The sequence below is a fragment of the Lycorma delicatula genome, chromosome 3 (assembly GCF_047948215.1).
Source record: "Lycorma delicatula isolate Av1 chromosome 3, ASM4794821v1, whole genome shotgun sequence".
Classification (NCBI taxonomy): domain Eukaryota; kingdom Metazoa; phylum Arthropoda; class Insecta; order Hemiptera; family Fulgoridae; genus Lycorma; species Lycorma delicatula.
In genome coordinates, this window is record NC_134457.1 from 3,192,860 (window position 1) to 3,218,022 (window position 25,163).

General features: G+C 30.0%; 1 protein-coding gene across 1 annotated transcript in view; it reads left to right on the plus strand.

Annotated features, from left to right (window-relative positions):
• The window catches only part of Mtr4 (exosome RNA helicase Mtr4), a 60,931-nt gene that overhangs the window by 4,408 nt on the left and 31,360 nt on the right, over nt 1-25,163 (plus strand). Inside the window, exons 3-8 of the mRNA XM_075359364.1 lie at nt 5,911-6,153; nt 10,018-10,192; nt 13,533-13,847; nt 19,721-19,964; nt 21,944-22,075; nt 24,109-24,269. Coding sequence (XP_075215479.1) covers nt 5,911-6,153; nt 10,018-10,192; nt 13,533-13,847; nt 19,721-19,964; nt 21,944-22,075; nt 24,109-24,269 — 1,270 coding nt within the window. The remainder of the gene's footprint in view (nt 1-5,910; nt 6,154-10,017; nt 10,193-13,532; nt 13,848-19,720; nt 19,965-21,943; nt 22,076-24,108; nt 24,270-25,163) is intronic.

Here is a 25,163-nt window from a genome sequence, read left to right on the forward strand (position 1 = left end):
ATTAATAAAAGTAAAAATCTTAAAATTATATACGTTTTCAGCATAATCCCCTTGCATTTCAACATACTTATATTATTGCAGTAGCTTTTCTATGGCCTCAAAAAAAAGAATGGTTTTGATTAAGCAAAAGCCACACATGAAACACTTTAGTTCTTGATTGATAGTGAATCAACAGTCTCTTAATGTTTCAGAGTGGACCAGATAAGAGACAGTCTGAAAGAGTAAGGTCAAGACTATGTGGAGGGTAGTCAGTCCATCCTTAAACTTGATTTTCTAGAGTGTTTCAGCTATGTGGATAGACATCTTTATGCAACAAACAGTACCTGACAGTTTTTCACAGTGTTTGCTACTCATAAGCATTTCACTACAATGACCACTGTTGATTGTTGAGCCTCTTTTCTGCTAATGTTCTAGTATCGAGCATTGTATTTATAAAAAAAAAAAACTGTTAACATCAAATTTTTCTGTTGACAGTTAAACTTTTTTTAGACATTTGAACTTTCTCTTAGTTGGCAATTGTTTTGGATATTTCCATCCAATATTCTAAGATTTATTTTGTGGCTCATAATGATAGATCAATATTTCTCCAAAGAATTACGTGATTCTTCTGAGAAAGCCTTTTTTTGTATTGAGTTATTTGAATGGTTTGATGCAGCTCTCCAAGATTCCCTATCTAGTGCCAATCATTTCATTTCGGTATACCCCCTACAATCTAAATCCCTAACAATTTGTTTTACATATTCCAAACATTGCCTTCCTGCACAATTTTTCCCATCTATTTGCCCCTCCAATATTAAAGGCATATTAATGCCTTAATATGTGGCTTATTAGTCTGTCTCTTCTTTTAACTATATTTTTCCAAATGCCTCTTTCTTCATCAATTTGCTGGAACACCTCTTCATTTGTCACTTTATCCACCCATCTGATTTTTAACATTCTCCTATAGCATCACATCTCAAAAGCTTCTAATATTTTCTTCTCAGGTACTCCGATCGTCCAAGTTTCATTTCCATATAAAGCTAGGCTCCAAACATACTTTCAAAAATCTTTACTTGACGTTTAAATTAATTGTTGATGTAAATAAATTATATTTCTGAATTAAGTCTGTGCTACTCAACATTTTATATCGCTCCTGCTCTGTCCATCTTTAGTAATTCTACTTTCCCAAATAACAAAATTCTTCAACCTTCGTAATCTTTTCTCTTCCTATTTTTATATTCAGCGTTTCATGTACATTATTTCTACATTTCATTACTTTAGTTTTGTTCTTGTTTATTTTCATGCCAGTAGGACTTCATCCATGCCGTTCATTGTTTCTTCTAAATCTGTTTTACTTTCACCTAGAATTACTATATCATCAGCAAATCTAAGCATCTTTATCTTTTCACCTTGTACTGTTACTTTGAATCTAAATTGTTCTTTAATATCATTAACTGCTAGTTCTATGTAAAGATTAAATGTAACGGGATAGGGAACATCCTTGTCGGACTCCCTTTCTTATTAGGGCTTCTTTCTTATGTTCTTCAATTGTTATTGTTGCTGTTTGGTTCCTGTACATGTTAGCAATTGTTCTTCTATCTCTGTATTTGAACTCTAATTTTTTTAAAATGCTGAACATTTTATTCCAGTCTACATTATTGAATGCCTTTTCTAGGTCTATAAACGCCAAGTATGTTGGTTTGTTTTTCCTTAATCTTTCTTCTACTATTAATCTGAGGCCTAAAATTGCTTCCCTTGTCCCTATACTTTTCCTGAAACCAAATTGGTCTTCTCCTAACACTTCTTCCACTCTCCTCTCAATTCCTCAAAAATCTTCTTTACCTCCTCTTCCTCAAGCTTCTCTAAATTCCACCGATTCATCTGACATCTTTTCTTCAGGTTTTTAAATCCCAATTTACATTTCATTATCACCAAATTATGGTCGCTATCAATGTCTGCTCCAGGGTAAGTTTTGCAGTCAACGAGTTGATTTCTAAATCTTTGCTTAACCATTATATAATCTATCTGATACCTTGCAGTATCGCCTGGCTTTTTCCAAGTGTATATTCTATTATGATTTTTAAATTGGGTGTTGGCAATTACTAAATTATACTTCGTGCAAAACTCTATAAGTCGGTCCCCTCTTTCATTCCTTTTGCCCAGCCCGTATTCACCCACTATATTTCCTTCCTTGCCTTTTCCAATGCTTGCATTCCAATCTCCAACTGTTATTAAATTTTCATCTTCTTTTACTTGTTTAATTGCTTCATCAATCTCTTCGTATACACACTCTACCTCATCATCATCATGGGTGCTTGTAGGCATATAGACGTTAACAATCGTTGTCGGTTTAGGTTTTGATTTTATCCTTATTACAATGATTCTATCGCTATGCATTTTGAAATACTCTACTCTCTTCCCTATCTTCTTGTCCATTATGAAACCTACTCCTGCCTGCCCATTATTTGAAGCTGAGTTAATTATTCTAAAATCACCTGACCAAAAGTCGCTTTCCTCTTCCCACCGAACCTCACTAATTCCTACTACATCCACATTTATCTTATCCATTTCCCTTTTTAAATTTTCTAGCCTACCAACCTTTTTTAAACTTCTAACATTCCACGCTCCGACTCGTAGAATGTTATTGTTTAATTTTCTGGTTACCCCTTCCTTAGTAGTCCCCACCCGGAGATCCGAACGTGGGACTAGTTTACCTCCGGAATATTTTACCAAGGAAGGTGCCTCCATCATTGCTATATGAAAATGCAGAGAGCCACATTTTCTTGGGAAAAAAGCAGCTGTAGTTTTCCATTGCTTTAAGCTGCACAGTACTCAGAGGACTGAGTGATGTTGATATGGCCGTTTAAGTCATTCTGACTCACGCCCCTAACAACTACTGAAAGAGTTGCTGCCCTCTTTCAGGAATCATTCCTTAGTCTGGCTCTCAACAGATACCTCTCCGATATGGTTGCACCTTTGGTCCAGCTACTCTGTATCACTGAGTATTCAAGCCCCCTCACAAACGGCAAGGTCTCATGATTCATAGAGGAGGAGATTTTAATTTATGTATCAAAAAATTTTCCTTAACTTTTCTGTATGCTCCGTTTATTTTACTTATGTTCATTTCTCTTTCCTTGTACTGAACACTTTTCTGTAATCCACTCTTTTTCACTATTTCCTGTTATTTCTTAATTGTCGATAGTTCCTTTTACTTTCTTCATCACTAGCATTTTTATATTTTCTATGTTGAGAAAGCCTTATCTTTATTATCATAACTGCTTGAATTTTGTTGACATAAGTGCATTTTGTTTATGCAGCAGGATTTTTTTGAAAAGCTTTCACAGACATTTTTGAAATTTAAGTTTATTGTGGATCATTCACTGGTAAAACCATGACTATTTTTTAGACTATTTGCCATTTCATGAGTAGTTAGTTACTTGTCTATCTTTGAGATAGCTCTTAAGTTGTTAATTATAACAGTAGATAGCCATCTGGTTCCTTCATGAGTAATATTTGTGTCATTTTTTTAAAATTATTCAATCAACTCATAGACACCTATTCTGGTATAGAGTTTGGCTCCTAATACATTTTCAGACCACAAAGAACAGATTGTTGAATGCTGTTCATTATGGATAATTATTATTTACTCTTGACTCAATTTAATTTAATTAAATGGATTACTTGTCTATCTTTGAGATAGCTCTTAAGTTGTTAATTATAACAGTAGATAGCCATCTGGTTCCTTCATGAGTAATATTTGTGTCATTTTTTTAAAATTATTCAATCAACTCATAGACACCTATTCTGGTATAGAGTTTGGCTCCTAATACATTTTCAGACCACAAAGAACAGATTGTTGAATGCTGTTCATTATGGATAATTATTATTTACTCTTGACTCAATTTAATTTAATTAAATGGATTTAATACCAAACTGTATTTTGAGTGTGTTGTATTTTTAATATAATTCTAGGTACTGAGTTCTTGTTAAAACAAGTTTGTTTTCTTTTTTGTTTATAAATGTTTACTTTGTGGTGTATACATTGCTATTCATGTTTTGTGATGCTTTTCCATGTTATTACTTAGAAAACGTGTGACAGCCAAAATTATTGATTTATTTTTTTTGTTTTTAGTAGTAATTATTTAAATATAATTAAGTAAATTGAATATTACCTTTTTGTATTAAAAAAAACTATTACTTAGATTACTTTAAATTCAACCAGTTAGCATTTCCATAGGTAAAATTTTTAAACTGAAAAATGATGCATGAACATGCTAATATATTAACTGTTATTAATGTATTGTAAGTTCTTAACAATTTAATGTAATTAAAGAAAAATGGTCAGATAGTGTTTTATGTGATATCTGTAACTAATGCTACAGATTTTTAAACCTCTTAAATAACTTAAATAAATATTTTTTCAATGGAGTTTTGGTCTGATTATATTCATTAATGAAAATACTAATTACAAAAAGAAAAAAATATAAGATGAGGTAGGAAATTTACTGAAGCAAAGAGAATTTTTAATCAGTGGCTTGCCGTCTTACTGCCATGCAATTCGAATACTATTGTTAATTAAATTTTGAGATTTAAGTCTTAACAAGTTGGCTATGGTTTGTTTTTAATGCATGTAATTTTTGTGAATTACAAGTGTATTGCCTGGTATTCACATTTCACAGGTGCGTTACAGGACACCCATATCTTGTTGTCAGTCATCGATAGAAATATTTGTGTCGCTTAGCAGTATTATCAGTTTTACAAACATTTTATCTTAGACTTCAGCATACTGATCAATTCTACATGTCCAGTATTGCACCAAAATGATGGTAAATTTTACCTTTTTTATAAACTACCTGTGACCTGTACTGCACTGTGAAGGAATTTTTTTTAATTTTCACCACTATTCGGGAATCTTTGATGAACTTAAAAGAAAAAAAAATGAATCGATTAAGTGACTTTTTCACCTAAAGAAGGAGTCTGTAGGCATCAAAGCCGTTACTTCTGTAAATGATATGGATGCAATGTAAGCATTTCCGTAAAACATTCTACGCAGTCATCAGTATCACTAGTTTGTGGCCCCTTTCCAACATATTTTTTAGCATTGTGCATGAAAGACTCCTGGACACAGTCAACATTTTCTTCAGATATCCTTGGTCGTCCCATACTCATTCCTTTACACAGACATCTGGTTGTTTCAAACCAATCATATCATCTACAATTGTTATTGTTACGTGATTAAACTTTGTACAGAACACATATTGAACTGTAAGTATAGATTCACATTTAGCAGACTGCAAAACACAGAAGGCTTTCTGTTTGGGATCACCATCTTTGGTCCTGTCAAGCAGAAAGATAGGAAATCAATTTGTGGCTGTTTGTGCCACTAAAACTGTGCTTTTTGCTCTTTATTTCTAGCCTTAAATTAACAATGTAGACTTCATTCTAAAGGTATTTTAATAAATTATAACTCCGATATTCTTTTTTGTACATCCAGTATGTCATTAAAGTTTAATAGGTTACCATTTTTGATAAGATTATTGTAATAGATATTTTCTTGCATCAATATTTTTGTCCTATCAATATGATTAAATTAATGTTCAATTCAGATTTAATTTCTTTTAAAAAATTTGATTAACCCCTACTTACATCTGAGGGTGGGTAATGCTCCTCACATTTTACTGGAAAAATGTAAGTATAATAATTGTTTTACATTAAAATTCCAAAACCCTTGAATTTTACATAAAAATTTTATTTGAAATCAGTAAGCTTTTATTGTGTAAGTGTGATATTTAGTAAGAAAAATCCTTAAAATTCAGTAAAGTCTTGTTCTTTGCAGGATAATCTTTATATTTATTTGCTGTAAATGTGTTGATCTATTGTTTCAATTAGAAAGTTATAATATGCATTATACATTGTCATTATGATGTTTAGTTTGGAAGAACTTTCTACTAGAATCAAAGTTCTTACTGTTGAAACATTGGAACGGTGTACGCATGAAGTTGCAATTCCTCCGGATGTGGAATACATCCCGTTACGGCCTCCAACTGGCAAGCCTGCTAAAGAATACCAATTCATCCTTGATCCTTTTCAGAAGGAAGCGATTCTCTGTATTGATAATAATCAGTCTGTACTTGTGTCTGCTCATACATCTGCTGGAAAGACTGTTGTTGCGGAGTAAGTTTTGTTATGTCTTAAATTTTTTGAATAAAAGTTTACTATGTAGTAATTTTTTGTTATGACAGCATGAAAGTTTTTGTATATTATTCACAGACTAATTTTACTTAATTTTGTTAACAGTTTTTTTTACAGCTAATTAACGTTTATTAATAACCTTGACATTCATGTTATTCTGCATTTTTCCTTTTTTAGTTTTCCTGTTTAATTTAGTAATTGAGTTTTTTTAGTAAATGGTACTGACCGATTGAAGCAGTTGGTTCGCATCGTGTATCGCTTAGTGTATTAACTCATCAATTTACATTAAATTTTTCTTCTAGTCTTTCTTATGGGTGTGGTTTGTGTACTATTCTCAAAAAGCACTAGTCTGATTTGTTTTCTCTTAATGTAATGATATTGTCCACTATTTTTCAGTGTAATGAGTAGAGTAAAAGCAGCAGTCTGGATTCAGTTAGTTTGATATGGTGATTATGCAACGCAATATTTGGCATGATGATGAAGGTATCACCTTTACTCCTCCCTTTCTGTGTTATGCCTGGCATCATAATAGTTTTACTGACTTATAATATTGACATTGACCAATAAAATTTGTAATTTGTTTATTTTCCGGTCTTAATTAGGAGTTAAACCTTTCAAAAAACTTGTGATCGTGTAAAATATGTGTTTTACATAACAAACCCCCACATTTATGGTGGAGATACTCCCCAAAATGGGAGAGGTTATTTTGAATCCACCTCATGCTGGTTTTATTTTTATGTAACTTCAAGGTAATAGGACCATGAGCATTCTAAGGAAGCCTACTCTATTTTAGATGTGGAGTAAATAAAGTTTTAATAGGTAAAAACAGTAATAGTCAAGTAAGAGAAGTTTTCAAAAACAGTAAATAGAGATTTCATTGGTATATTTTAGTTGAAATGATACAAATAAGATAGATGATGAAAATAAACTTTTTTGTATTGATGTAGTCTTTTTAGTTTAACAAAGGGAAAACTTACTTTCTTCCGATCAAAAATCATGATCCTATGTAAATAAATCATGTAGCAAAAATGTGATACAAATTTGATACAAAGAGAAATGTAGATGGGATTTTTAATATTTTTCATGGGTTGCAAAACGTAGTTCATAATATCATAATAAGGATATAATATAGAAACGAGTGTAGATGACAATTACAGAAACAAAAGCAATTATGAGAAATTACTACAGTGTGTTCAACTTAAAAGAGACCCCATCACTCAGTAGTTTAAACGCATATTTTTGTTAAAATGCATATATTGGTGTGAGTTGGGTAAAATAATGTGAAAGATGTTGGTACAACTGGAGCTGGAGTGGGAAGGACTGTTTATTGCCTGCACATTTGACATGTCGAGCATTGGCTTTTGAATAAGGTTGTGTATTCATGTATTGTTCCTTAAAATGTGGTTAACTGTTGAAGAGTATGTATTTGTGATAGACTTATTTAAAGATAGAGAAGAAATCTCATGTTGTGTGTCTGCAAAGGTTCAGAGAGAAATTTGATAAGGAAGTACCGGTGAAAAGTGTTATTCAGAAGTCAGTTAAAAAATTTTATGAAATAGGTTCAATGTTAGATCAGGTCAGTTTTAATGATGCAGGCCGTACAGGACATTAAAGTGGCAGTTACAAGATCTCGTAAATCTTTCTGGAGACTAAATGGAAAAAGAAATTTCACGAGGTTTAGCGAATAGAATGCTGAAATGTTATCCATATCGAATGCTGGTTTTCCACTAGCTAACTAATGCTGGTTATGCTAAAAGGGTTCACTACTGTCAAGAACTTCATCAGAGGCAACATTGACATTTTAGACAAGTGTTTTTGTACAGATGAAGTTTGGTTTCACCTTTGGTATTTTAATAGTCAGAACCACAGGACCTTTTCTTTCTTTTTCCTATTTAGCCTCCAGTAACTACCATTTAGATAATACTTCAGAGGATGAATGAGGATGATATGTATGAGTGAGTGTGAATGAAGTGTAGTCTTGTACATTCTCAGTTCGACCATACCTGAGATGTGTGGTTAATTGAAACCCAACCGCCAAAGAACACCGGTATCCACGATTTAGTATTCAAATCCGTGTAAAAATAACTGGCTTTACTAGGAATTGAACGCTGGAACTCTCGACTTCCAAATCAGCTGATTTGGGAAGACGCGTTTACCACTAGACCAACCCGGTAGGTCAGAACCACAGGACCTGGAGTACTGAAAACCCACACATTTCCTTTGAATCTTACCTACACCCACAGAAAATAGGCATATTGTGTCTGGTTCTAAGGTGACGAATAATAGGACTCTCATTTTTTTAACTGTGGATGCTGTCATCTACTAAGAAATTATCCAACAGTTGATAGTCTTACTGCAAGGGGATAAGCATGACTGCTGGTTGCAACAGGACGGTTCGACTTGCCATACAGCTCGCTTTTTTAGAGTTTAGAATTTTAGAGTTGTCACATTTTTCTTTTATTTTGAGGTTTATAATCTGTATTTACTTTTCAGAGTTGCACTCATTAAATCGTGAATTTTGGAATGGACAGTGGTAATACTCGTTCTACAAATTTCAGCAATTTTCCAAATTTTTGTGCATGCCCTTGTGAATAAGATCATTAATGCGGTTTTGCAAAGCATTAATTAAAATTTCCATTGCTTTTCCACTACAGTGAAAATTTGTGATAGTTGTTCTGTTCAATTTAAACTGATTTCCACTTATAAAAATTTGCACAGTCAATACACTTTCTATGTATTGTTATAAAATTCACAAGTGAATTTCAACTGGTTTTATCGTTAAAAAAAGTAAAATTCTTATCATAATGCACTGTTATTCCACAGTGCATTATTTCAAGCAAAGCCAAGATTTTGAAATCAAAGAGGTTATAATAATAGAAATTCTTTTCTAACCTCTGATACTTTCTATTTCGTTGTCCTAACATGAATTTCAGACAGTTTCAGTTTATTCTATTAAGTAGTTTATCCTCTGTTGACATTTGTCTCTTTAATTATTGAATGACCGTCATAACATAGTGAAATGTGAAATGAATATGAATAATGTCATCAGATGAAAACGTGTAATCATTGTAAGACCCAAGTTTAATTTTATTTGCATAAGCCAGTGTATATCATTTTTGGCATATTATTGTTTGTTTAGAGGATATTTTTTTAATTCATTGAAACGGCCGAGTTCATTTTATACTGGCTGACTGATCAATACAGTGATTACCATTATTCATTTGTAATCAAATTGTTGTGGCTTAATTCCTGGCAAGGAGTTTTTCACTGTCATATTTCTTGTTAAACTGTATCTCTTTATCATGTGTAAATGCGTGTGAAAATTCATATTGGAAGTCATGTTGTAGTGTTTTACTACTGTAACCGTAATTGTTTTAGATGATGAGATGTGAGTGAAGTCACTTAAAAATGACATGGTCATTTTCATGAGTAATGAGCACTCCAAGCCAAACTTGCTATTGAAACTGAGGAATGTAATTGTTTCTTTTTACTGAGCCAAACGTATGATTATATTTCAACATGCAGAATACTTGTACTATGCAGCTGTACAGTGTGACACTTTTATTTTGTGCATTCCAGGAACTGTGGTAAACATCTTTATTTTCAGGGGAAAAAATCTGACGTGTCTCTTGTAACTCAATTGCTTTCAAAGCTCATAATAAATATATTATAAAGCAACAAATGTTGTCTTTTTCTGTTGTTCTTTGAAATCTTTAATGAAACTGCTGCAGTATGCTACTTTCTGAAAAGAGTTCTTGTGTAAACTGTTAAATTTCGTTTTTATCATATAATTTAGAAATAATTGTGCGACTGAAATTGAGCTTTGTTTTTATTGTAAAATTACAGATACAGTGTGGCACAGTCTTTACGAGACAAACAGCGAGTTATTTATACAACTCCTATTAAAGCGCTTAGTAATCAGAAATACAGAGAATTTTATGAAGAATTTAGAGATGTTGGTCTTATAACAGGAGATGTAACTATTAATCCATCTGCTAGTTGTTTAATTATGACTACGGAGGTAATGTAGTTTATTATTTATTTAAAATTTTTGTTCTGGGTTTCTATTTTTTGCTTATAAAGAAGATACTGTTACTTTTCCACTTTGTACCTAGTTTCAGTAGCTATGTAGAGGAGTGTCAGAAATATGGCTATAAATTTGGAGTAAATGTAGTCTGTTGCTGTATATTGTAGAGGGAAATGGTGAACAGTACAGTATACTTGAAAATTCATTTTTTCATTTCAGGAGAGTCATGTGTCTGATCAGTCTTAAGGAACGATGAACAAGGATAATTTATAATTTCGATTGTGTTTGCTGGAATTTGTTTTTAGGGAATATGAAAATGATGCACTTTAGTAGCCAAAATAGCATTTTTGTGATGAAGCTGTATTCCATGTAACAGAATTGTTAATTGGTGCAACTCTATGTATTATGCTTCCGAAAATCCTCTAGCATGAGAGATATGTTGAAAATGTGGATTGGACATTGATTAGATGGGAAGGATTTTTAGGAATGTAGATATTGGAGGAGACTTAATTCTGAGCAATTTGTTAAATCCTTTGTACGGTGTATATGATTAATATAATAAAAGCATGCTTGCACAAGGCAGATAGTCACCGTGTAGATCATTATATTGCTCTTTTCTTGTAACATTAGGCTTATTTGGAAAGATTATTTTGCAATACAGTGTGTTTTAATTGTTTTCATAACTAGCAAAAATTCTTTCCACAAATAAAATTTATTATCATTTTGTTTAATTTTAGACAGTAATTTCCAAAAAATATTTAGCATACTTACAAATATTTCTTATTGTACACAGTACAAAAACGAATAGTTTATACTTGTTTTAATTGATTATTATTGGACTCCTTCAAGCGAGTGTAAAATGAATGACCACTTTGTGTGAATAAAGGTTATTAAGATATTTTATTTGATTTATATTTATATGCACATGTAATTGAAATTAGTATTGTTGATAATGCTTATAGGAATAAACATCAGCATTAAATAATAGACTTACACCCTACAAATTATAATTTATTAATTACTTAGTCATTATAAACATATTCATAGAATAGCCAAGTAATTTTTGTATTGCACTGTTGACTAATATTGAATACTAATATTTACTTTTCACTTTCAATAAACTGAGTTAGTTCAGTTGTTGATGTGTCCTGCTGCTAATGGTATAGTTGTTTCCTTCTGTATTGTGTGGCAGTTAATGTTTTGTGTAGTATATTAATGAATTTGTATGTTTTTTGTTAATAAATGTTTTTTTCAGTGACAGAATTTAAATTCATAATTAAGAATACAAAGTTCCGTAGTCAAGCTCTTGAAATAGTTAATAAGCTATAAAGTTAGGAAAATTGAAAGACGCCAAACATTTAATATGCATTCAAAAATGTGAAGAAAGAATTGCTGCAGCTTTTGGGATTTCAGGATTACAGGTTCAAAAACACCAAAAAAAGCAGGATCTTCTAAAATCTATATCGCAGTCATGGTCATTCAACACCAAAAAAGTATAATCAATGTTCAAAACCAGTTAGTGAATTAGACAATTTTGATCAAGGCATTGTAACACAAACAGTTAACAAGTTTCATGCAAAACATAATGAACTGCCTATATTAAATATATTATGGGAAGAACTTCAAAAGAGTATTCAATTTAAAGGTTCTAGAATTACAACAGCAGCTTTCCTGAAAGATTAAGGGTTTAAGTGGTGTAAAACTGATAATAATAGGCAACTTTTGATTGAGAAAGAAGACATCCAGTAGAAGAAAATAAAATATTTAAGAAAAATGACTGGTTACAGAAAAGGAAATTTTTTGATTGTTTATTTAATCAAAACATATATATTAACATTCCATTCTACGACAAAATCATGCTCGGATTACAGTGATGCAGGAGCAAAAGTGCTGACTAATAAAGGTGATCAGTTAATCATAATCCATGCCAGAGGAGAAATAAGTTTCTTTCTGAACGCAGTATTAATTTGGAAAACAAGTTCCCAAAGCACTAACTACAACAGCGTCAGCAACAACAATTTCATGGAGTGGGCATCTGAAAAATTAATACCTAATCTTCCTTTCCCCCAGACAGTGGTTGTTATTGACAGTGCGCCATACCACAGTTTACCTCCAGAGAAGCCTTTCAATTCAAATGATAGGAAAAGTGGCATTATTAATCGGTTAGAAAAGAACAATATTCCGTTTAATACAGCAGTGTTAGACCACAATTGTAAGATAATTAAATCACATAGAAATTCAAAAATAAAGTACCATTTTGATGAACTATTGAAAAAACATGGGCATCAGGTTCTGCAACTTCTACCTTACAATCCCAATTTAAATCCAATCAATATGGTACGGTCGACTGAAAAGATATGTTGGTAGTTATTACACAACAGTTTTAATGTCAGATATTAAAAAATTAGCTGACAAAAAAATGAATGAAATTGATAAGGTGATTGGAAATCATATTGCTAACGTATTAAAAAAGCTCAAACTGAGTGTAAGAAGATGGAACTGCTAATTGATGACAAAATGAAAGATAAGTTTATCATACATCTAGATAGTAGTAGTGAAAGTGACTGTTCTGATGAAAGCAGAGATTTTGAACTTGCACAGGAACATATAATGAAAATTTCAAGTAGGTGTTAATTGTAATAATAATATTACAGTCAACAATGAAAACACAAAAAAAAGGAATTTGAAAATGGTTAATAATAAGAAAATGTAAATATTGTACAAAAAAAAATTGTACAATAGCAATTGTATACCTAATTTAGTGTAATTATGGATACAATATACATTCAAGCACTGGTTAAGATTTTTTTTTAGTTTAAAAGTATACAGTAATTAAAATTCTTGTTTTTTTAAATCTTTTTATTTAATTATGTAATAATGAATTATAAGTAATTCATTAATTCATTTCCATGTAATTTCCATTACATGGAAATGGTAATAAATTAAATGCGCATAAATAAAAGTACTACGATTATTATTGTACTGTTAGATGGGTGTAAATGTTTTTAGGTTCAGTAGTAATGTTGTCTCAACCTTTTCTAACACAAGCATTTATTTTCACTGTACTTACTGTACACTTGTGTCAGTGATGTAAAGTGAACACCGTTGCATCCCCTTTCTATGTGACCAGATAAATTTTTTATCATGGATTACCAAGCAAGTGGTTGAAAATGAGATGACAGACTAAATAGCCAGTCTGCAACCCAGAACTCACAGTCTGTGACTATTAGCTGTTGGTAATGCTAAATATTATTGTGTTCATCTAATATAATCTAATTTATTTGTTAATATTTATCATTTTGTATTAGCTTTTTAATGATTTGATCGGTTACAGATATTGAGAAACATGTTATATCGTGGCTCTGAAATAATGCGTGAAGTAGGGTGGGTAGTATTTGATGAGATCCATTATATGCGTAATAAGGAACGTGGTGTTGTTTGGGAAGAGACTCTGATCTTGTTACCAGATAATGTTCATTATGTCTTCTTATCTGCCACAATTCCTAATGCACGTCAGTTTGCTGAATGGGTCGCTCATCTTCATCATCAACCTTGTCATGTTGTGTACACTGATTATCGACCTGTACCTTTACAGCATTATATTTTTCCATCTGGGGGCGATGGAATTCATCTAATAGTTGATGAATATGTGAGTTGATAATATTTTTGTTAAAGAGATTTGTAATATACTTATAATATTATATGAAATATAAACCATCAAAACACTGTAATTTATCATATTTATTACATTTTTAATGAAATAAATACAGAATCTAATTTATCAATTGAAGATATGGGATATGGTGAAAATGGGTTATTGGAAATTAATAAGGTACATTTAGCTTATCTAATTACTACGTTTTGGTGGTTTATATTTCATATGATATTAAATTTTATTAGCACAATGGTCAGAAGTTTACTGAATTATTTGAATATTAAGAAAAAATATATATATAGAGTGTTTCTAAAATGGTGGGCTAGCTATTCTTTTTCAGATTCTATTTGTAAAACTAAACAAAAAATATCCTTAGGAGAAATGGCAATTTCTCCTTTCTCCCACTGTCCGCCATTTAGTTATTCTTATATAAAAATTTATATCTCAAGTTTAGATAGAGGAATCACATTAATATTTTTAAGCGTCTTTGTAACAAAGTTTTAAAATTATTAAAAAATCAGGACTTAAATACCTTTGCAAATTACAAGATGGCCATATTTATTTTTCAATCCATTATACCTCCAAAATTATAAGGTTTATCAAAATTTATGTTATGTTAAAATATTAAGTCTTTTATTTTGAATAAAATGACATTTTATTTTTTTAAATCTGTTAACAAATAGCCGAGTTATGGCAGAAAATTGATGTAATTTTGTCTGTTTTCATGTCCTCCACTTTACGTTAAATTTGATTAAATATTCATTGTTTTTATTTATTGTTAATTCTAATATTTTTAATTAGTATCAGATTAAGTAATAATTTTCTCGCAATAATAACCTAATAATTAAAAAAATAAAACAACTACCTGTGATAATCTTACATTAATTGTTGTAGAATATTAGGTATACTTTTTTTTTAAAAATAAATAGTTAACAATTGTTAAAAGTTATAAGAGATGTTAAAAGTGTCCACCATTAGAGATTACACAAGTCTCCAGTCTTTTTCTGAGAGATTGTCTTAATCGTTCAAAATTCCGGAGTATTCCTAATTTCTTGAAATCCATTTTGGATCCTTTGTTGAAGAACCTCAATGTTGTGTTCAACCTCAGGGTTGAATAAAAAATATGTTTCTAATGGCCCCACAGGTGGAAGTCAAGAGGATTTAAGTCAGGTGATCGGGAAGGCCAGGGCACTGGCCCTCCAGAGCCTATCAATTTTTTCATGGAAAGTTTCGTGCAGAAAATCTGATACCAACTGACTGACAAGCACTGGAGCTCCATTTTGGTGAAACCACATATTTCCTCTTAATTGTAGAGGTTCCAAAAAAATGTGGAAGATTTTTGACAAATGAGCAGGATAATTTTCTCCATTTATTTTTGTAGATTTGGTAGAATGACAAAACCCAAAGTTTAAAAATACCTACCTATGTTAAGGAAGAATCTTTGTTGATGTCTACCTTGGAAGATAGTATAAGGATTCTTGTCGCTCCAGATACACTGGTTGTGATAGTTTTGAACGCTATTCCTGTTGAAAGAAGCTGCATTTTTACATTGTTAACGTGATCAGCAGTAATAGTTGCTGTGCAAAATTATTTAAAAGGGAAAAATTAATATCAATTGTTTTATTATTATGTAATGTTAAATTTTATTGTGAGAAAATTATTACTTAATTTGATACTAATTTAAAATACTAGAAACAATATTTGATGAATTGAATGTAAAGTGGAGGATATGTAAACAGACACAAAATTACAATATCAATTTTCTGCCATAACTCGGCTATTTGTTAACAGATTTAAAAAAAAAAGTCATTTTGTTCAAAATGATGTTTATATATTTTAGCAAATAACATACATTTTGATAAAACTTATATTTATGGAGATATAAAAGGGATTGAAAAATAAACATGGTTGGCATTTTGTAATTTGCGAAGGTATTTAAGTCCTGATTTTATTTGCTAATTTTAAAACTTTATTACCAAGACGCTTACCAAATATTAATGTGATACCTCTATCTGAACCTGAGATATAAATTTTTATATAAAAATAAAAAAATGGTGGAGAACAAAGGAGAATTACAATTTTTCCTAAGGATATTTTATGTTTAGTTTTACAAGTAAAATTCAGAAAAATATAGCCAGCCCACCATTTTAGAATCACTCTGTATATATATTAATTTACATTTAATAGATCAGTCCAAGTACAGAATAGTTGAAATAGGATGGCCTACTTATTTCATTATATACGCAGAATCGCTTTTGCGAACTTAATTTGCATGATGGTCTAGATCTTTTAAAATCAGATTCATGGAACATTTTGGAAGTTATAAAAAAGGTAAACTGGGTTTTTCGAGTGTATCAGATCATTTGATTAAAGATAAGCACACAATGTCAGATATTCAGACAAACTTAAAAATATTAGAAATTAAAAGATGCAATATGGATTTGAATAATAAGGGTTTTGACGTTTTAGAAAGGTATTATAAACATAAGAATAAATTTAATATGATCAACCTTCAGAGAGTATAAAGATGACTGTATTATAAAGGCTAGTAGTTAGATAGTACCACTATCTGTTTTGATAATAATATTGAGTAATTTATCTTCCAATCTAGTTAGTAAAGTAAATTCAGTGAAATGGGTAGCATATAATTTTATTTTAAAAGTTTTTATCTTTATTTTAATTTATTTGTTTATATTTACGTCATATTGTTCACATATCTAAAAATTTTTACATTTTAATTTTTTGATATAAATTATAATTAATTAATCTGTTTAATTTTTAAACAATTTTATATTTTACATCTTGCTTTGGTTATAATTTTTAATTTAAATAAAAGTTAATAGGTGATATAATATTATTTATTGCGAGTTTATGATGTTTTTTGAAATCTTATATAAATATAAAAAATGAATGTTTGTTTGTCCCATATATGTTCATATACCATTCATATGATTGTTATGAAACTTTGGTGACTTGGGCGCACACCTGCGAAGGTTTCTGAATTAGTTTGGACAAGCTAGGTGGCGATGGGGGTCAAGATATTCCAAAAATTGTATTTATAGTTCAATTGGGCTCATTTTCAGAATATATGTTGCTTACTTACATGGAAAGAAATACCTTTGCAAAAAATTAACTCTCTAAATAGTACTGGGGTTGGAATATTTGGAAAAATTGCATTTACGCCCCGATTTGGCTCTTATTCAAAATATATAATTAAATTAGAAATATTTTTGCAAAAAATTGTTAATGAGAAGAAGGGAAAAAGGGAAAGGTTAAATATTTTGAAGTTCTGTAATATTCAGTTTTTTAATGTTTATCAAACTTTCATTTGTGTTCATTTAATCTATATATACATACTCAAATCTAGCAATGGCGAAGCATTGCCGGGTCAACTAGTATATATAATGCAGCTGATGATGTGAATTAAGTTTGCAAAAGCTTTTCTGCTTATGTAATGAAATAAGGTAAGTCATTGTATTTCGATTATTTTGTACTTGGGTTGCTTTATTAAATGTATCTTATTTGTATTGGTACAGAGGAGTATGTTTATTAAAAGAAATGATTTAAAAAAAAAATAATTACAAATGCCACCCAGGCAAGATTATTGTTCAAATAGAATTTACATGTAAATTTTGCAATATAATCCAGTCAATAAATTTTAACAAAACTTGCCTCAAATTAAATTTGTCATGAAGTATGCTAAATATAAAAGTTAAATATAAAAAATTGCCAAACTAATAAATGTATAAATAAAACAAAAGAATTTGCTGAAAAATTTTCAGTAAAACAAGAAACTAAATATGCATGTTTTAGAAAAAATAATAAATAATGAATTATACAATGCACATTTATATTTTGTGAAAGTTTGAGTAACCTTATATTTGATTACGCATATAATATAATCAAAGACAGTATCGTTGAGGTATATAAGGAAAAGCTTCAAGATAATAAAATTAATAGTTTAATAAGAAGTGACAACAGTTATAAGAATAATAATGACCATAGTTATGATTCTAATAAATATAATAATAGTATGGATTTAGGTTATTTCACTTTACAAGAAAATTTGTTAGTAGATAATAATTATTATCTACTAGTTAGTGATAATTTACAAATAGAAGAAATGCTTGCAAAATCGAGTTCTTTTCCTGATAAAATATTGATTTGGTGAATTTAGCAAATATGGAACTTGATAAGGATAAACAATTTGTTGCAGCTAATGCGTGTAAGTTTAACAAGACATTATTAAGAATATTGTAATGGATTCTGAAGTAAATATAATTAAAGCAAACACTAATGATAAAGATACTTTATGGAATACATTTTATTTAGCAATAAAATTATTCATAAAGACTAGGAAATATAAATTCCAAACCATTTATTAATAGTAATAATAAAATAATCTACCACCTAAAATATAAATAATAGATTTGTAAAAATATATATATATATTAAAATATATTTATAACATTATAAAGAATAAATTTAATATTATCAACCTTCAGAGTATGAAGATATTATAAAGGCTGCAGTAGATAGCACCACTATCTGTTTTGATAGTAATGTTGACTAATTGATCTTCCAGTCTAGTTAGTAAAGTAAATTCACTGAAATGGCTAGCATATAATCTTACTTTACTTAATTTTTGATTTTACTTTAAAAATTTTTAATTATTTAATTTTTATCTTTATTTTAATTTTAATTTATTTGTTTATATTGATTTCATATTGTTCACATATGTAAAAATTTTTACATTTTATTTTTTAAATTAATTTTAATTAATTAATCGTTATCTTTAAACAATTTTGTATCTTACATCTTGTTTTGTTATAATTTAAACATTTTAATTTAAATTAGAGGTTTTTTTTAATTTTTGTATAAGCTTTTAAAGTGTGAAAATTTAAATTTAATTTAAAAGTTTTTAATAAAATTTAATTAGTTAAAAAAAACAAATTTGAACTTAAATATCAATGAATAAGTGATATGATACATGTATTGCAAGTTTATGATGTTTTTTTTAAATATATGACTTCCAGTGGAAGTAAACTTGAACACCTTTGAAAGAAGCTGAAGCTGCATACAGTGCAGGTAAGGTCTTGATGATCATCTATTTTGATCATGAACGGTTCATTTACCAACATCATTTGTATCTACAGGGATGACTTAACTGGTCCATTGTTGTGCTGAACATAATGCTGACTTGCTTAAGAAAAGATTACCTGGAAAAAAATTGAAGAACTATTGTTGCATCACAACAGTGTGTGCGCCCCCATTTCGCTCAGATAGTCTGCAAATTTTTGAATGGAAAAAAGTCTATTAAAGTTTAAATTTCACCATACAGTCCAGATCTGCTCTGTGTGAATTCTGGCTGTTTCCATAGTTGAAAAAAAATCTGAAAGGATGAAAATTTGAGATAAATTCAGAGATCATAAAAGCCATGGAGGAGAAATGACCAAAGTACTTTTGAAAGATGGCTTGGATTTCATGTTAAAAAGTGGATCAAGCGCTGGAAGCAGTATGTTGAAGGGAGATTATTTTGAAAAGGAACATACCGATATAGATTCAGAAGAAAGTTTTGTTTTGAACTATAGCAGTTGTCTCATTATTTTTTTGATTGTCCTCATGTGTGTACTGTATTTTTTCTTATTATTTTTACATCAACATTGTTTTAACGGTATTGTTTCTTGTTTATATAGGAGGTTCCAAATATTTATCCTTGATTAAATATTTAATTTTTTATTTTAAAGAATGAAGTTGTATTTGTATTTAGATTTTCTTTTTTTTAATTTAAAGTTTTATCTATTTTGTTTAATATTTTACTGTGAAGGTCCAGAGTAATCGTCAGTAATGACAGTTTAATTTTATAGGGTCAATTCCGTGAGGATAATTTCAACATGGCCATGAAAGTATTGGCAAACGCTGGTGATGCTGCTAAAGGAGATAAGGATCGTGGAAGAAAAGGTGGTAATAAACAGGGTCCAGATAATAACTGCTTCAAAATTGTAAAGATGATTATGGAAAGGAATTTTGCTCCAGTTATTGTATTTTCTTTTAGTAAAAAAGAATGTGAAATCTACGCATTGATGATGGCTAAACTCAGTTTTAATAATGGTAAGTTAAATGCGAATAAGTTATTTGTTGAAATCAATAAGCCAGGAAATAAGAATTAGAGATCTTCAGTAGTGTGGATGCATGTACATGCTTGCACGCATATGTGTTTTTAACAGTATATATTTGTGGCATTATGTGTAAGTAAAAAGAATGATTATATCAGGAGTAAAGAAAATAATAACAGAGTAGCATGAACGTACTCATTATAGTATTTTATCTTCAGTTTTCATTTCCTGGTTGTTTGGCCTTCTTCTGGTATAATTTGGACAGTTTATTATTGTTTTTTTCTGTTGCAACATAAAAGATAACCTGGATAGTCAGACCTACTTGTGCAGAACTCTTTTTTTGCAAAAAAAATCTTCTTTTAAAAGATTGCAATGTAGTAAACTGACGGTACTCACTTTTTTCTGTTTCTCGGCTCTTTTTTTGTTACATACAATGAACTATCAGTATTCAGTGTCATTCATCTACTTTTGATATGAATGTAGCTAGGGCCAGATGTACCAGATGCTAAATTATGAGAACATACAATGGATGGACATTTTTAATGCACGAAACTGGACTGTTTTCCTAATTTTTTTTAACTGTTTTAAATAAGCTGGTTTTAAAAACCTACAACCTCCTTTTGTCGGAATGTGAACAAACTAGCAGTGAAAACCTTTGTTCTAGCAACAATAATAGCAATGATGACAATGATAATGAATGGCAATCAGTTACCGATGTTTTGCAAGAACCCAGCGTGGTAACTTTTCAGTATTATGTTTCTATAGATGAAAATTTGGTAGTAGCCGAATATCCTCAAGATATTATAATCAATACAATTAACAATTAACATAGGCAAATGAGAATTACACAATAGAGACTCATTTGTATAATGACAATGATGAACTACGCTGCACACCGCTCCCAACTGTAACAGAAGTTACAGATAACATTAAGTCGATTCAATGTTTATTGAATCAAAAGATTATATACCAGAATCGGTTTTTTCCACAGTGGCAGATATAGAAAAAAATAGTTAACTACACTGCATCAGAAGAAACGTAAACAACTTTCAACAATTTTTTTAATCTAGTTTAATTGAATTCAATTTTTTACGAAAGAGAAAATTATTCTTCACTTTTTATTTTATTTAAAAAAATTTTAATTTTGTATTTATTTTACCTGAAAAACTTTTAAAAACACATTCCTTGAATTTAAAACTGAACCGTATTTTATACACAACAATGATATTTTTTACTATTCATGATAAGTATAACCTTTTGTATTTTTCATTCATTAACAATTATTGAGCAATAAATTGATTATCAGATAGAAAAAATATGATTAATGTACAGTGTTTTCGTGTGTATTTATTAGCCTACATTTTGTTTGGTGTCTTTTGCAATAATAGAATACTCTTCAGGTAACTTATGTTTAACTTACCAACTACATACTAACTATATATACTCGTACGTACTAACCAGTAGTACGAGCTGTGGTTATTAAATAATTGCATTTATGATGCTGAATCATGTCATGTAATAATATTGCTGGTATTATAGGGCTGTGTGTGGAAAAAATGCAATATTTTCTTAAATAGTGTAGTACATTTCTCTATATTATTCAACTATACTATATTATTATTTGCATGATAAACAAAGAGTTAAGAAAATAATATTTAATAAAATGTTATGAAGAAATTATGACAAGTAAGTGCTACCTAATGTATTAAAGAGCAATATTGAACTATAGTTTTAAATAATTAGTTAATCTAATTGATTACATCGCTGAGAAGGTAAAGCTAGTTGCTTGTATTATATAATTATAAACCTACTAAAGCTATTTTAGTTAAAACTGCTGTTACAGAAATTGATAATTTTTAAAAATACTATTATTTAGAATAAATATGGAATTGAGAGCAATACTATTGCTATAAAAGTAATGTGTATTAGTTTTTAATTTATTGATTTTTTGTTAATCATTAATTACTTTTGCAGCGGAAGAAAGGGAACTAGTTGATGAAGTATTTAACAATGCTATGAATGTACTTTCTGAAGAAGATCGTACCTTACCTCAAGTTGAAAATGTTTTGCCTCTCTTACGCAGAGGTATTGGTATTCACCATGGAGGTACATTTTTGTTTTTTTTAATCACTAATTAAATTATGTAATGCACTTGTAATTCCGTTTTTCATTTATCTTTCAACCCCAACATATTTATTCTGTTCTCAGTTATGTGCTACTGTTTTTATCCATTATTCTCATTACCCCTCACATATTCCATTAACAGATTAGTAGATTACGTGATGACTAACATAATGGATTGTCGATTTAGTACAGTCAATTTGTATTTTTATTTGAAAATCCTTACTTACCGATTGATATTTTTTTCCATATATTAGGGGTGATGAGGGAAGCTTTACTGTTTTTATCCATTATTCTCATTACCCCTCACATATTCCATTAACAGATTAGTAGATTACGTGATGACTAACATAATGGATTGTCGATTTAGTACAGTCAATTTGTATTTTTATTTGAAAATCCTTACTTACCGATTGATATTTTTTCCATATATTAGGGGTGATGAGAGAAGCTTTAACTCCAGATTTGTAACATCCCCCTCCCATAGATTTTTGAAAAACTCATAAAGTTTTTAAAATGCGTTTTTCTGTGAATTTATGCATTTTAGAGAAAAGTTTTTCAAACAAAAAATGTAGAGGACATTCTCCTCTACAATTAATGTTTTTGAAGTTATACTGTATAATTTGAAATTGAAGTACTAGGTGGCGCTGAAGTTGTAAAAAACGTGTTTTTTCGGTTTTTTTACTGGGAAAAATTGTTTTTCGTCTGTATTGCATTTAGAAAAGTTGTTAATCTCAAAAAAACAGACAACTTTTATTTAAACAATTTTCTTGTACGACTTACCGTTTTGGAGCAGTAGCTTGTGAAAATGTTACTATTTTAAGATTATTGACCTGTGAATTGGGCATGTGTTCGAAACCGGTCTAGTCGCTGAACAATGCCGATCTCCCCAGCTACAGTAACAATAGGACCGCTGCGTTGCCATTGTACCGCTATAACTCTGGAATGCTAAGTCGTACAAGAAAATTGTTTGAATAAAAGTTGTCTGTTTTTTTGACATTAACAACTTTTCCAAATGCAATACAGGCGAAAAACAATTTTTCCCGGTGAAAAACCCAAAAAAACACGTTTTTTACAACTTCAGCGCCACCTAGTATTTCAATTTCAAATTATACGGCATAACTTCAAAGACATTAATTGTAGAGGAGAATCTCCTTTACATTTTTTGTTTGTAAAACTTTTCTCTAAAATGCATAGATTCAGAGAAAAATGCATTTCAAAAACTTTTTGAGTTTTTCAAAAATCTATGGGAGGGGGATGTTACAAATCTGGAGTTAAGCTTCCCTCATCACCCCTAACGCATGGACAAAAGATCAATCGGTAGGTAAGGATTTTCAAGTACAGCCTATTTTGATGACAAATTGCCTGTACCAATTCTAATTTTCAGCTTTTTTCTGTTATACCTCTACTGTAAAGTGTTAATTTTTTATTTCTGAATTCATATATTTTCTTCATTCCTTGGATGTAAAATTCTATAATCCATACAAATGTTATGAAAGTTGTTATTTTTAATTCCTGAATTGTTCTTAAAAAAGATTTCTTGATGAAAGTTCTCTGACATATGCCAGCTTTCTTTAATCCTGTTATTTATATTTGTCAGTAACTTGCTAAATAACACAGCTAAGATTGCATTATGGTCTTCGACCTCATCTTGTCTCCAAATCTCACTCTTTTCAAATTTTGTTAGATTTGTTTTGCTCTTTATCTACTTTACAATTAAAAAAAAAAAATATATATATATATTTCTCCATCAGCTGTAAACTAACACCACTTTTTACTTTTTGTTATTATCAGTTACAACTGTAACAAGAATTTATTAATTATTGTACAATTATAATGTTATAACCTTGAATCCTGATTTTTAACAAATATCCAATCTGTTATCTTTACACTATTTTTGTGTATATTTGTTTATGGTTTTTGTAGCTTTTTTTTATACAGAATTATTTATAGAACTAACTTAATTTAGTTAATCAATTTGTAGAATATTTGTTAATAAAGTTTGTTCTTTAATGCAGGACTTTTGCCAATACTTAAGGAAACAATTGAAATTTTGTTTTCTGAAGGTTTGATTAAAGCATTATTTGCTACAGAAACTTTTGCTATGGGATTAAATATGCCTGCTCGCACTGTCTTATTTACTAATGCAAGAAAATTTGATGGAAAGGAGTCACGATTTGTAAGTTAATTTAACATAACAGATTTATACAATTTAATTCTTTATTTAATACATAAATTAAAGATAACCTTTTTCCAATTTTGTTTTACACATAATTATTCCAATTAAGCTTTTTTTTGGCCATTTCTGTTTATAATTATCTACGTTATGCAGCATTAGCATACAGTTTAAATAATTGTTTAAATTTATAAACTGTATCTTACTGTTTTTTGGAAAACAGTTATTAGGGTTGCTGGATCCAAGAAATCTATGTCTGGGAAAGTTCATAGTTATAGGATACACATTTGCTTGCTTTTTATACATAACATTCCCACCATCATATTAAAAATTCCTACTTCTGCTAAGCAACACTCGGGCAGAAAATGAATGTCATACTAGTTAAATGTGTTGTATTAGTTACTAGATCAAATATTTTTCAAAAGTTTCATCTCTCACCTGATGCACTTTGCAGCTATCCTTGACGTTTTCTGCTAGTCTCCATTTATTGTTATGGAGCTAATGATTTTATATAATATTTTATATTATTTTAAATGCGCGGAAATGTTTTTATAACCTTTTATTTGTGGAATTGTTTGGCTTGTTAGCCTGCTTACCAGCCAGCTCCAGCCATGTATGCCTGTGGCTTATTGTTTTTGATCATTAACGTTGTGCCTTGTCTCCTGGGAGCTCTGTAACTTCTGATTCTGACATGAACCCATTGACCTGTCTGACGGCCTCATTGAGTCGTATTCACTTACACAGCATATTTTGAGTGAGGTGATCATACCTGAAAGTCTACGTAACATCTTATCCAGCAATATCCAAGTCTATTTTCAAGCAGAAACTCAAAATAATATATGTCAGTAACATAATATCATCCAGTGAAAAGGAAGACGAAATAGCTGTAGCCAAACT